Raw genomic sequence first — 13,693 nt, 5'->3', positions numbered from 1 at the left:
CGTCAATCTCAGCCATTGCATGACACACATGTCATTAATGTGCAATCACAATTGAATGTTTAAAACATTTAAGGCCTCCTTTGGTTTAGAGGAATTTCATAGGAATTCTAGAGGATAGGATTCTTATAGGATTTTTTCCTTTAGAGCCCTTTGGTTCATAGGAATGGATTCCTATTCCTACATAGGATTGGTTCCTATCCTCCACATTTCATAGGAAAATAAAAAAGAGCCTAGACTCAATGGAAAAATTCCTTTGGTGTCAACCAAATGACATCTTGTTTCCTATTCCTACACATAGGATTTGAGATACATGTCATCTCATTTCCTACAAGATTCCTATTCCTATGATAATCCTATCTTATGAACCAAAAGAAGCCTAAAACTAATCTTGTCGAGCTGGACATGAGGACCGCTCTCCGCAAGCTATTCCCTACATTTGGTCCCACGCATTCCGCTAGAGTGACAACAGGGAGCTCGTCGAGGAAAGTAGCACCCTGAGTAGGGTGTCATTGGCGGTCGTCGCAGTGCTACACTACCGTGAGCGGGATCAAGGAACTGGGTCGTGGAGGGTCACTCAAAGTCTGATCCGCTGTGCATTGTTGATGGGTGCCAACGGCCGAACCGGGGATTCGTCATCACACTCTAGCACGCGGCTTTTGTGAACCCCTCCCTCCACCGACTTGTAATTATGAAAATTTATAATGATGGTGGGCTTCGCCCCTGTCTCATCTAGTAGGAGACCCCTGTGTTGCTTTTGACAAAAGGTGGAAAATACCTCCGCATGCACCATTGAAAGCGTCAAAATCATCTACTTTTTGCCTCTTTGTTGACCATTATGCGGTTCACCGATCTGTCAGCTCCGTCCTGCGGAGACACGATGTTGAGTGAGAGGATGCATCATTGTTGAGGGCCGGACATGCACCTCTCGCAAAAGTGAATTGGAAGTAGATGGCATGCAAGGGCAGGTTGACGACAGCCGCTGGCAGAAATTTGAATATGGAGCAAGGATAAATAGACAATCAAGTCATTGTCTCCTTTTCTCTCTTATTACTAACTAACTAATTCATTTTAATTTTTTTACATTTATAAAAAACGTCTTAAGAAACAAATACCATTTCCTATTGATTTTAGCTCTAAAGCTTTTTGCTGCCTCAAACTCACTGACCTATGTTGAACCATTCAATATATAGCACACCCTTTTTTTGGGAGCGGATATATACTCCTAGAGTCGGTGCCTCCATTTTTCTATGGTTCTCATTGACTGATAACTACACATCAAGTGCACCTTAATACTGGTAGCAACTGGTCGCGCCCTCCCACACTCGCTTTTTTATTATAGGGCCAAGATGATACGACCGAAAATAATTCAAGCCCTATATCTGCACAACAAGATGTAACAGAACATCCTCTCATTTCATTGATCAAAGCATATTTGTAGTCACTCAATTCATAGTTTTGAACATGCCAATGGCAGGACTGACACGTGCAACAATCATACATATGTTGTCAACTCTTCGCTTCGATGGCGGTGGCTAGGTCAACCTAGGTGCTAGGTGAGGAGGCCATCATACGCAGTGCCAGTTCCTAGAGGGCATCCGAGGAGGCCGGAGAGGCTTGCCTCAGGCAGGAGCCTAGAGACGTCGTCCCATGCCCGGCAACGCCAGCCACTGCAGCACCTCGCTTGACAACTCAACATTCTTTAAACAGCCTGAAATAATTTGTAGTGTCATTATAGACTGAAGTAAAGTTTGATTTAAAAGTTTCTTCAGTGCTATATTTACCACTGGTATGAGGAAACCTTAGCAATAAATTAATATGGTCGGTAAGATGCATATGGTTTTTCAGTAAGAATTCACCCTTCCAAAGCATGAAACTTGCAGATTGCCACCCATCTTCAGTCACACTTGAGACCAGAGAGACTGAAATTGGAGGCGCTGGAATAGACCTCATCTTCCTGGAAGTAAGAGTTATTCAAGAGCTCACTTGCAGGAAGTCTTTCATCTACATGAGCTAGACAGATTTCTATGAAATTCTACTTATGTTCCTGACTCTAAGTTATACTGAAGTATTTTAGCAGTAAACATTATGTTAGCGTCAGACTTACATAGTTGCTTTCGAAGAGCAAAAAGTTTAACGCAGCTGTATTAGCAGGTCAAAAGTAACACCCGTTAACTCCACAATCCTAAATCTCAAGAAAAGACTCACCAAAAAAACATGTAATAAACTGTTACCAAGAGTCCAGCATCGAGGACATCGCCTTTTGAAGAACAAATGCCAAGTGTATGTGAGCTAAATATACTTATACAGATCTAGGGGATACGATGAGACTATGCTTCCAAGCACAGAAAGAAGTACATGATTGGCAATGGCACAAACAAATCTGCACATAGTAAATAACCTGATACAGTATAGACTATACACCAAGGGAAACCGGAACAAAGTGATTCACAAAATGTACAAACTTTACAGACTCTGCAGGCTATAAAATCAGAAGATATATACCCAGGTGTAGGTTCTTCAAAATAACTTCAATTGGTTGCACCTTTGCTCAGATCAAATACAAATAGTAGCTGCATTTGTTCAGAACAAAGAATTGAAGCATTCATAGCTTAGCTGCCCTTTGCTTCAGTTAAACAATACGTGCTAGCTTGCTTGATAGTTGTGCCCAAAAAATCCAGAGTGAACAACTCTGAACCTGGCTCTAGCTAAAAGAACAAAATCATTGGCTTAGGTAAGCTTTACTCAGGTTGCTTGATGGTTGTGCCCAAAAAATCCAGTCAACAACTCTGAACCTGACTCTGGCTAAATTACAGACCAGAGCAGTAACTATCAATCAGATTTATACCAAAGTGAATCCCTACAACCCCCTAACTGAAAAAGGTAATGATATTGGCATCTATATTACTGAAAGTACAGTACAATATATATACTTTCAGTTTTGCTACTTTATGTTCAGTAAGTAACCATGGGTTCAGGAGATAAACTCACATGTTCAGAATACATCCAACTGCGAAAGGCTGGTTACACTTCAAATATATGTTGAGATATCTATTCATGTGTATGCCACTGCAAAGCTAATAGATGAGTAAGCAATTGGATTTCATTAGTACCACTATAACAGAAGAATAACCAAGCAGATTTCAGTATGCAATTGGATTTCATTAGTACTATATGAGTAAGGCTATCACAGGTTATCAAATCCATCAAACACTATAACTGAGGAATAACCAATTCAAACAGTGACAAGCAAGCAAATCTTTTGAGAAGGACAAACCAATCTTTCAAGCATTCAGTTCAGAAGATTCAGAACACACGCGTTTGGTCACAGCTTCAGAGTGATTTCGGCTAGCTAGACAGTAAACTAACGGAAGGAAAAGGCACGAGCGAGCAGCGGCAGCAGCAGGGACACGCACGAGCGCGAGAGCAGCAACAGTCGCCGCGCACGGGCTCGCCAGCGAGCAGCGCCAGTAGCAGGGACGCGCACAGGCTCGCCAGCGCGACAGGGGACAGGAAAATAAATCAAACATGGGTCAAACATACCTCTGGTGTAGCCGCTGCTGGCGACATTGGAGTGCTTGACGTCTGTTCTTGTAGCTCCAGCGAACTCGACGTTTCTTCCTCCGGCGAACTCGGCGAATACATTGGACGTTTCGTCCAAATCAAAAATTGAACCATGGAGATTCTGGCCGACTATTCTTCCTTCTTATAGCAGAAAACAACAATCCGGGTTGGGCACTCCATTGAACTGTGTTCAACAAGGACACGACCTGCAATCCGATCCAAATCAGGCATGGGTCTCGTGCGCGAGCACGGCGCCGCTCACGGCCCGCAGCCCCTGAAGCAAGCTGTTGACGCCTGCATCGTCAAGCTGCAGCCGCCGTTGCTGTCTCCAGGACAACACCTCCTCCTCATCGCCCTTCAAACCACCGGCCCAAGCCCCGGCGCCATCGGCAACGGCCCGACGTCGTGCTGCCGCGCCCGAGCCCGTGCGAGCACGCCGGCCACCGCCAATCCCTCTCGACCGCTGTAGCCCTCGCCAAGCCCCCGCCGTAGCGCCACCGACCTGCGTCCTCCTGCGCCTCCTCGACCCCGCCTCCTCGCGCCCGCGCGCCGCCGCCTCGGCCTCGCCTCGTCGGCGGCAAGCCCCCTCCGGAGCTTCCAGAGCTCGCTCGCCTCCTCGCCGGAAGCCGCCGCCGCCGGGAATGGATTCGCCGATGCCAGCTGCGGCGCCTCGACCCGTTCCGAGAATGGATAAGTGGTGGAGCTGGCCGGTGGTGGCAGGGTTTTTTTTTTGCAAAAAAACGAAACGTTTTCCATCACTTTAAGTAGGACGGTGGGTTAATTTCTTAGAAACAGAGGGACGTTTTTGCAAAAAGACTAACGACGGACGACCAGAAGCAATAGCTGGTTTATTAGTAGGTAAAGGTAAAGGTAAAGATAAAGATAATAAGATAAACTTAGAGGCGCAAAGAGGAAATAAACAACGATCCCATTGGCTTTGCTCATCCAGCGTTGCGATTGCTAAGTAGAAGTCCAGCCATTAGCCACTCACCAAGCTGGTTATATAGATAGCACCGGTCGCCTATCCCCTCGCCTCATCTTATCCCCCTCCGTCCCCGCTTCCTCCTCCTCTTCCTCCCGCTCACTCCCGAAGCGAAGCCTCGAGAGGTCCCAATGGCTTCCACCACGTTCTCCTCCGCCTTCTCCGTCCTCTCTCTCCCCTGCTCCTCACCATCCCCCTCCGCCTCGGCCCCCAGGACCCTACCCGTCGCCAACCGCCGCCGCCGCGCCGTCGCCGTCGCCTCCACTGCCACGGAGTCCCCGAAGGTCCTTGAGCTCGGCGACGCCATTGCCGGGCTCACCCTTGAGGAGGCTCGCAACCTTGTCGACCATCTCCAAGAACGTCTTGGCGTCTCTGCCGCCTCCTTTGCTCCCGCTGCCGCGGTCGCGGCTCCCGCCGCAGCGGCGGCCGAGGAGGCACCGGTCGAGAAGACGGAGTTCGATGTGGTCATCGAGGAGGTGCCCAGCAGCGCGCGTATCGCAACCATCAAGGTTGTGCGCGCACTGACCAACCTGGCGCTGAAGGAGGCCAAGGATCTTATCGAGGGGCTCCCAAAGAAGCTCAAGGAGGCCGTGAGCAAGGACGAGGCCGAGGAGGCCAAGAAGCAGCTCGAGGGAGTCGGCGCCAAGGTGTCCATAGCGTGAGACTAGGTATACTAGGCTCCTTTTTTTCCCATTACATTTATGTTTCATATCAATCTTTTGTATTCCTCTTGTAATTGCCGTGGACTGTTGTTTCATACAGTATGAGATTAGTTCGCATGTGGAATTATTAGTTCATTTTCGTGTGTTGTATTCAATCTTGTATAATTACTGGATGTTGCATTCTTTAGATTCCTAATGGGTACTATTGGTTTTGGATATGATACTGTCATGTTTGTAGAGATTGTGCATTGCCAGTTTTAGAGTTTGTATTGGAGCAATAGAACAGCATATCTCTCGTTTTGATCTTTGAGTCTGTAATAGCTCTCAGTTTATAATTGCCCATCAGATAATCTCTTGGAACATCAGATCTGTTATCAAGGATTGGAAGTATCTCCCGAGAAAAAGAAGAATCAGAAATAGTTCATACATCACACTGTATTTAATCAAGGTCAATTCGGACTATAACTTCCGCGCGGGGTGTTGCTAATCATTACATTACATTACATTGTTCAACAATGCTACATCATATTGTGCTACATTGTTCAAGAATGCTACATGACATTTATCTCTCCAGGGTCTTACAAAATGGACAGTAATGTGAAAGTGTACCCTTTTTCCCCCACATGGAGCAATGTGTGTTTATGTTTATACTGCATCCACACTTAATAGCATGTACGGTCAGTATGTATAATGAATAATTGATAGGTGTGCTGTTGAGCATACCACTGATCACAGAAAATACTATACCAATTTATCTAACCTTGATTTGCCTACTGTTCTGGAGAACTTCAGGCTTCAACACTGGATTGATGCCTCTCCGCATACTAAAACATCTTCCTGATATGTTTTTCTTTATTTTAAACAAGGAACCTAGTTATTTGTATTTTCACTGAGAAATTCATGATGTCACTAGACCTTCTGAATATTGAAGTATAATGCCAAACAATTGAACAATTTACATCTATGGTTGTAGCTGTACCTTTGCAGTCAGCTCAGCAGTGTGTAGAAGTTGTTTGTCTAAATTATCTTTCAGGTGGTATGTATTTACATATCACCCAAACCAATATGAGCATATGTGAGTAAAGGTATTTAGCTAGCGGATATGGAATATAGATGATCAATTCTTCCAAGGGTATGACGTCGCTAAATCTTGGCGTAGATGTAACATTCAGAGCTTGTGCACACGCTGGGATCTCGGTGCCTTCTTGGATCTCAATACATTATGCAGGTTGATGGCTCGTGTCAGTTAGCTTGTTCTGAGTGAGCTCAATTTTGGTTCCCCATTTCTATACTTACCCTATGTATACTTTGCGTCAAGACGAGAATTCATTCAGTGCTTCCTTCATTATTATATGGTATTTACAGAAATAAACCCCATGTTCTCATTTTGATATCATTTATCTCCCTTCTCTGCAGAACAATGTGAGTATTACATTGGGCATGGCATGTGAGTTTGGGTAGTTGAAGAACATGGACTCTCCATATGAAGATATATGTGTGGTGCTGAAACTGGGAAGTTCTCTGAAAATGTTATGTGTTTTTGTCTCTAGAGTATTTTGTTTTCCCCCATGATTTGAATCTATCGAAGGCGCTGAAAGTTGTTTTACTCCCACTTTGTATTTCTGAATCTCTACTGCTTTCCAAAGTGTAATTGGGTGATGCTGTTGGCACCCTTGATGTTACCCATCCACAAGGATCAAGTAGGCCAACGGAAAGAGTTGCACTTTCGCATCTCGCTTTGGTACGTGTATATTGGCAGTCATCACCGCATCAGCCATATTTGGCAGGAGAGACCTTGCAAACAAAGTACATCAGCCATATTTGGCAGGAGAGACCTTGCAAACAAAGTACATCTCATGTTACATCATTATTAACCTGGATTTGACAAAGTTCACAAAAGATCGGACATAGCAAGTTTAATTGGACATATTGCAAATTTGCAAAAAATCATCCTACAATCGATAAGATAGAGCAAGGGGGGTCGGACTCCACTTCATCACCGGACCCGTCCCCTTGCGGTCTCCGGAGCAGCAGTAGTATTCCACGGTGTAGGCGTCGGCGGTCGGAGGGGCATCGTCGTCATCGGTAGTGGTGTTGCCGTCCTTGGAGGAGGAGGGGAGCCAGGCCAGACATCAGGCGGCGCGGGCCTGCTCCTTGGCGAGGCGCTAAGCCTTCGCCTCGCTCGCCGCCCTCTGTCGGGTTAGCCGCTCGGACTCCTCGATGCCGAGTCGCGATTCTTGGCCTCGCTTGCCGCCCTCTGTCGGGTTAGCCGCTCGAACTCCTTGATGCCAAGTCGCGATTCCTGGCCTCGCTCGCTGCCCTTTGTCGGGTTAGCCGCTCAGACTCCTTGATGCCGAGTCGCGATTCCTTGGCATTTTTGCGAACGGCGGCAGGCGTCTGTCTCCGTTGAGGTATAAGGATCAACAGATGACGTCGCGGAGTTCGTCGGCGGGCGGCAGCGGCTCGGGCATGGATCTGCACGACCCACGGACGGACCGACTGTATGCGAACTGCGATGCCCTCTGCCTCATGCAGCGAGCAGCCCACGCCTCGACTCGGGTAGCCGCTTTCGCAGGCCCGACGATGCAGGCACAAGCACTCCAACATCCTCTGGGGCCGGGAGGAGCAGGGGCTACAGGTGTCGGGCACCATTGCCCTCCCTCCCGGCTGACTGGGGAGTGCGCGGACTGTGGCAGGCTGACGTGGAGCTGCAGCTACGCCTCTAGGCCACCGAAGAGGCCGCGGAGCTCGAGCTCCCGCTCATGTCCCTCTCCGATCGACAAAGAGCTCGTGTGGATTCCTTCTTGAGGAGCACCTGTAGTCGACGGGGTCGAACTTTGCCTGATCCGTTGGGGGATATGTGGGGTCGGACTGAGCCAGCCTAGGACGGTCCGAGGTGGCGGCCACTTCCAAACCACATCATATCCGCCCACACATGGGATGGGTTTGGGAGTGCTAGACGACTCAGACATTTGGGTTGCCTATGAGGGGTCCGATCAAGTGTGTTTTTTCGATCCAAGCGGACAACCTTATATCTGCCTCACATAGGAAGTGAGTTTGGGGAATGCTAGAGAGTCTAGATTTTGGGGTGCTAGATAGTTTAGACGTTGGAGTACGGTCCAGTTGAGTGGCATTTTTTCCGGACTGAGCAGCATGAACCTTTAGGGATGGTTCAAGGAGTCCGGTTGTAGATCCTCTTACCAGGTTGGAAATGCTTCCCAGTCACACTACAATTTGAGTTGTTTATTGTTTAGCACTAGCCATCCTAAAACAAGATACGGGCTATAACTATTCTCTATATTCTCTATGTAAAAAAATTATAAGATACTAGTTTAGAACACTGAAGTACACCTTCCGTATGTGAAAGTGGGGGTCATGGGTGCTCCTAAATTGGGCATTACAGCCCATCCAGGAAGCAGCAGCCCTGAGCCTCTGATCGGCAACATGGCATCACACAAAAATCAAAGCCTAGATTAGCAACCTGCAGACAAGTTCAACAAAATAACCAACAATATAGAACCGAGTGTTTTTGGAACGGGCAAATGACAGTATACATTACGACTTCCAAGCAGTTGCTATACATGCACAAATTTTCGTAGCAGCTGCTATACATGAACAACTTCTAACATGACAGCACATTTATTTCAAACTGTTCGTGTTCATCCTTATGATACATGCTACAACACTGGAGTGTGTGAACATTGCACATCATTTCCCACCCTCATAGAACAGAACCATATATCATCTTCATGCTTCGGCAGCCTTCTCTGCAGGGCTGTCTCCCAGCTTCGCCTTCTTTGATTCATAATCTTTCACGGCAGCTTTAATTGCATCTTCAGCAAGCATACTGCAATGGAGCTTTACTGGTGGAAGTGACAAGTGCTTTGCAATCTCACTGAAAACAGAGCATTGGAGCTTGTTATTGTTTTACAGGGCTTGTTAATAGTTTTATTGAACATTAAACAGCATTTTAAAGACATTGGGTCATCAGCAGCCGCATTGCAATTATAGCAAAAAGAAGGAAATGGGTTGATTCATCTGATGAGACTAAGACCATGAGCTGCAGCTTTAGTCTGATGTGATTAGCATCAACATTCATTTGCAAATATACAGTCAAACAATTATAGTCTTAACAGTCATATAAAGCCTCTGAACACAAAGACCAGCTTGTACTACTAGTACTATAACAAGCTCATTAAACGTATAACCAAAAGCAACACCCAGTACAATCACCAATTTAAACTAAGCTGGTTATTTTTAGCAACTCCAGAATACCATGTTATTAGTAACTTGGAAAGACCGTGACAATGTAATGAAATGTCAGTAAGCAGATCTACAGCATGCAGGTTCAATGCATCCTCAAACATTTTTTGCTTCTCAAAATTCTTCAAGAACAATCAAATGCGACAACATCAACTTGAATACTACTCCCTCCGTCCTGAATTAGTTGTCTTAGATTTGTCTAGATACAAACTCCGCCTATTGTCTTTTAGGCATAGCTGGTCCCCTAAAAAGCACGGACACGGCAGGAATTGCCGATTGGCCATGTCGACACGGCGGGATACGGCTGGATACGCGTATCCCCCAGTATCCCCTGATTTTCGATTAAAAAAATAGAAAAAAGCCCAGGGACACGGCGGGACACGTAGACACGGACAGGATACGGCCCAGCCCAAAAACAGCCATGGCCCAAAACAAAACCCTATTTTTGCAGGAATCGCACGCAGCTCTCCACACAACAACGAGGGACTCCCAGGTCCCAGTCTCTTCTGGATCGAAGCCGCCACCTCCTGGAACGAAGCCGCCGCCGCCTGGATTCGCCACCGCCGCCGCCGGCGACGCTTGGATCCGACCGGCCACCACACCCCCACACCAGGAGGCAGCAGCCTCTTCTCCTGACGGCAGGTAACCCTCCCCAATCCCTGAACTCACATCCTCTCCTCCACTTCTTGACCTGTTTTATTCAGATTTGATCTTCCATTAAGCTGCTGGATGTTGTGCTTGCTGCTTGCTAGCTGCTGCTCTTTGAATGCCTGTAGATTGTAGTAGTAGTGTACTAGACTACTAGTGTAGTACTGCTTGTCTGCTTCAGTGCTTCTTTTTCCTAGCTTAATATCATCCTGCTCATGAATGCTTGTAGAGCATGTCATCTGGGAGTGGCACAGCTGGGTTATGTCTTCAACTCTTCTAATCTTCTTTACTGTTAGATGTGTTTTGCAAGATGCAACTTGCAATGACATGGGGGGACAAGAATCAATCAAGCACTTGATAAAAGAGACAACCGAATGGGGGCAGTATCTCTATTCCAATCTTTTTCTCCTTTATTTTCTGTATTAACTCTATATTACATGACATATTTTTATTTTATTTTATATATGCTCACCGTATCCCCGAATGGCTGTTTTTGGAAAATGTCGTATCCCGTATCCCCGTATGCGTATCCCCGACTTTCCGTCCCCGTGTCCGTGCTTTTTAGCTGGTCCCAAGCCCGGGTAAAGGAGGAGGGTTGTGATAGGCTTGCGAGCCAACGTAAAAACTAGCCAGTCCCATGGGTGATGAGTGACCTCCTGGGAAGTCCTCATAAAAGGGTTTCATATCTAGCCTACCCCAACTTGTTTGGGACAAAAGGTTTAGAAGAAGAAGATTTGTCTAGATACAGATGTACCCAGACACGTTTTAGTGCTAGGTACATCCGCATCTAGACAAATCTAAGGACAACTAATTTGGGACGGAGGTAATAGATGGTCATCATATGATAATCAAGAGTGAATGAAGTTTAGACCAATCCAACCTCCCACATCTTAATACTGGTAGAGTACAAAATTGCAAAGGAAACTGTGTATCAGGACCTTTGTTACAGAGTTACCACAAGAGTACTAGCCATAGTTCAAAAAGGCGCGCCTAGGCGTGCTTAAGCGCTGGGCGTTGGCCTAACGCCACACTTTGGCCCTAGGCACTCAAAAAAGCAGCCGACAAGGTCCTCCGGCGATAAATCGGCCTTTCCAGAGAGGAATCATGTTTCTCAGGCAAGAAATCAATCTCCACTGCAAGGATTTCACCTCCCCAGCGAGGATTCATCCTCGCCAATGAGGATTAAACCACTCCGACGACAAATCGACCGATTCCGGCGAGGGATCGAGCTTCTCCGGCAAGAAATTGAGCTTCACTGGCCTTCCCATCCGTGTAGCAAGGGAGAGAGGCGACGTCATGCAGCAAGGAAGATAGGACGAGGGGGAGAGGCGGCATGAGGAGGATACCTAGATTTCTATCGACTGTGCACATACGAGAGCTTTAGTAGTAGGAGAATAGGAAGATGGGCCTGTGGTTTAATGGGCTAGGCCAGCCCATCTAGCTTATTTCTTCACTCTACAGCACTACCGCCTAATTGCACCTAATCACGCCTAACCTAGAAAAGCGCAAGTAGGTGGCCAAATGCATAATTAACGCCTAGCGCTTTTTTGAACTTTAGTAGACACGCCTGTTCAGTGAATGCAGAGTAAACAACAATACAACAATGACGAACAGAAGGTCAACACTAAATGTCCGGGGAAGACAGGAACACCCCTTAAAATAATGTAATGGATCAAGAATATATGGGAGAACTTACGTGTTCTTGATACTCACTACTTCCTCCATTTGCTTTCCCTTCACCCATTCAGTAGCTGCAAGGACAATGGTAGGATCAAGAATTAACTTCAGCACTTGAGATTTGCTAATATGGGTATCATACATCTTGCAGGGAAATAGAAGTATAGTACATCAGAAAAATGAACACAAACTGCCTCAGCCCAATTGTCAGACTATCAACTACTGGCAGCAATAATGTTGAGACCCTTTTGTTTTGGGGCATGATCTACAAAAATAAATACTTCCAAATAATAATCGAACCTTTCAAAGGTGTCTGTTCAGCATTACAGAACACTCATTTCTAACTTGGATAAGCAACTATCAGTTCTAGAAACTGCAAATGAACTAGAGCCATCACTGTTCTATGAGATAAACGTCCCTATACAAGCCTAGAAAAATAGAAACTAACAAGGCTAATAGATCAAAGACCACTTATACCAGCAATAGCATAGTATCCACAAGCCTGGCAAATGGCCCATATCCTAAGCAAATTCTTAAGATAAACTGTGCTCCATGCATGAACTTCCTATCATATTCATACAGCTTGTATGAATAGGTCCGCGAACCAAACTGAAGTCGTGCAGACAGTAAACATCAAACAAAATTAAATGCCACAGGGCAATTCAATAACAAGCAACTAAAATAGACCCCAGAGAAATCGCAATATCCAATCAATAACATTGGCACTAGAGCTGCTGTCTTTCTTCTAATCTAATCAGATTCGGCACCCACTAATCATCTCTTCTGGCGATGTTTCACAGTCAGAATCGTCGTTACAAACATCCTATCATCTAATAAGTAAGGATTCGACGATAGGTCGTCGTCAATTCGCCATGCCCAATCAAATTGCATCGATTACAAATCGGTAAAAAAAATCTCATCCTTAAAAATTCCCCTCCCAATTCTAAATAAATGCATCATTACAGCAACCAAACAACAAATTATCTTCCTCGATGCAATTCGCAGAAGCTAACCACCTCTAAAGATTGCAACGAATACAACAGAATAAGTCGACGGCGGGAGAAAAGGTGGGGAAACGGGACGGGGGAGCGGTTTGAGGGCTCACCGACGGAGGACGAGGCGATTGCGGAGCCGCAGCCGAAGGTCTTGAAGCAGGCGTCGACGATCTTCCCGGTGCCTTCGTCGACACGGATCTGCAGCTTCATGACGTCGCCGCAGGCCGGCGCGCCGACCAGCCCGGTGCCGACGTTGGGGTCGTCCTTGTCGAAAGACCCGACGTTCCGCGGGTTGTTGTAGTGGTCCACCACCCGCTCGTGGTACGCCCTCGCCCCCGCCGCCGCCAGCCCCGGCGCCGCCCTCTCGCCGGCGCCCGGGCCGAGGAGACGCCGGAGTCCGGGGGCGACGAGCCGGCTTCCTCCCGCGCGCAACATCTCCAACAAACTCGGGGGTGCCTCTGGATTCTTCTGACGTTCTCCGGCTATGGATGGGTTGTTTAACCTGGGGAAAGAGGGGGGGGGGGGGGGGGGGGGGGGGGGGATTTGTGGAGTCGTGGTTTCGACAGTTTATGCGGCCGCGGAAGAGGTGGCGATCCGGTGCGCGGCAAGGGGCTAGGGCAAACCTGGCTCTGTGACTTGACTTGAGACGTGGCGTGCTATTTGTGGAGAAGACCTGGCGGTTGCTGTTTTGAGCGGTGGGTGTAGGAGATCCGCGCCGATGAGAAGCGCAGGCCGCATGGATGGATAAACATCAGGCAGGCTGGGCCTTGGCTTTTCAATGGGCCTTAGGTCAACCAGCATCAAGCCCTAGAAAAGGTACAACCAGAATTAGTCCTCTTTGCGGCTTCAGCCAACATTGCGATCTCTTTCCCCTCCCATTCGGCGATCTCCTCGTGACTACTACT

General features: G+C 47.0%; 3 protein-coding genes across 15 annotated transcripts; 1 reads left to right on the top strand and 2 right to left on the bottom strand.

Annotated features, from left to right (window-relative positions):
• Positions 1-1,394: 1,394 nt before the first annotated feature.
• On the bottom strand, positions 1,395-4,488 carry LOC125544306. Of its 12 annotated transcripts, none has more exons than XR_007299383.1 (4): positions 3,541-4,309; positions 2,989-3,066; positions 1,857-1,954; positions 1,395-1,708 (listed from the first exon to the last, which is right to left on the bottom strand). XR_007299383.1 is itself a non-coding variant. In XM_048707932.1 (4 exons), the coding sequence occupies exons 1-4, from the start codon at positions 3,673-3,675 to the stop codon at positions 1,632-1,634; spliced, it is 471 nt and encodes a 156-aa protein (XP_048563889.1). In that variant the 5' UTR covers positions 3,676-4,309; the 3' UTR covers positions 1,395-1,631. The 12 variants fall into 12 exon arrangements, 3 of the variants coding, with proteins under 3 accessions (XP_048563889.1, XP_048563891.1, XP_048563890.1); XM_048707932.1 differs by having other exon boundaries at positions 1,782-1,954; positions 2,989-3,074; XM_048707934.1 differs by having other exon boundaries at positions 1,799-1,954; positions 2,989-3,074.
• An 88-nt stretch (positions 4,489-4,576) lies between these two features.
• LOC125544304 (50S ribosomal protein L12-1, chloroplastic) lies at positions 4,577-6,936 on the top strand. Of its 2 annotated transcripts, none has more exons than XM_048707929.1 (2): positions 4,577-5,211; positions 5,552-5,827. In XM_048707929.1, the coding sequence occupies exon 1, from the start codon at positions 4,675-4,677 to the stop codon at positions 5,203-5,205; it is 531 nt and encodes a 176-aa protein (XP_048563886.1). In that variant the 5' UTR covers positions 4,577-4,674; the 3' UTR covers positions 5,206-5,211; positions 5,552-5,827. The 2 variants fall into 2 exon arrangements, with proteins under 2 accessions (XP_048563886.1, XP_048563885.1); XM_048707928.1 differs by lacking the exon at positions 5,552-5,827 and adding an exon at positions 6,622-6,936 and having other exon boundaries at positions 4,579-5,211.
• Positions 6,937-8,697: 1,761 nt separating this feature from the next.
• Positions 8,698-13,319, bottom strand: LOC125544305 (iron-sulfur cluster assembly protein 1). The gene is made up of 3 exons (XM_048707930.1): positions 12,899-13,319; positions 11,813-11,867; positions 8,698-9,100 (listed from the first exon to the last, which is right to left on the bottom strand). The coding sequence occupies exons 1-3, from the start codon at positions 13,221-13,223 to the stop codon at positions 8,953-8,955; spliced, it is 528 nt and encodes a 175-aa protein (XP_048563887.1). The 5' UTR covers positions 13,224-13,319; the 3' UTR covers positions 8,698-8,952.
• Positions 13,320-13,693: the final 374 nt, after the last annotated feature.

Source organism: Triticum urartu, chromosome 3, assembly GCF_003073215.2.
Source record: "Triticum urartu cultivar G1812 chromosome 3, Tu2.1, whole genome shotgun sequence".
Lineage (NCBI taxonomy): Eukaryota > Viridiplantae > Streptophyta > Magnoliopsida > Poales > Poaceae > Triticum > Triticum urartu.
The sequence above is the reverse complement of the archived record's forward strand: the minus strand, read 5'-3'. Positions and strand labels throughout refer to the sequence as shown.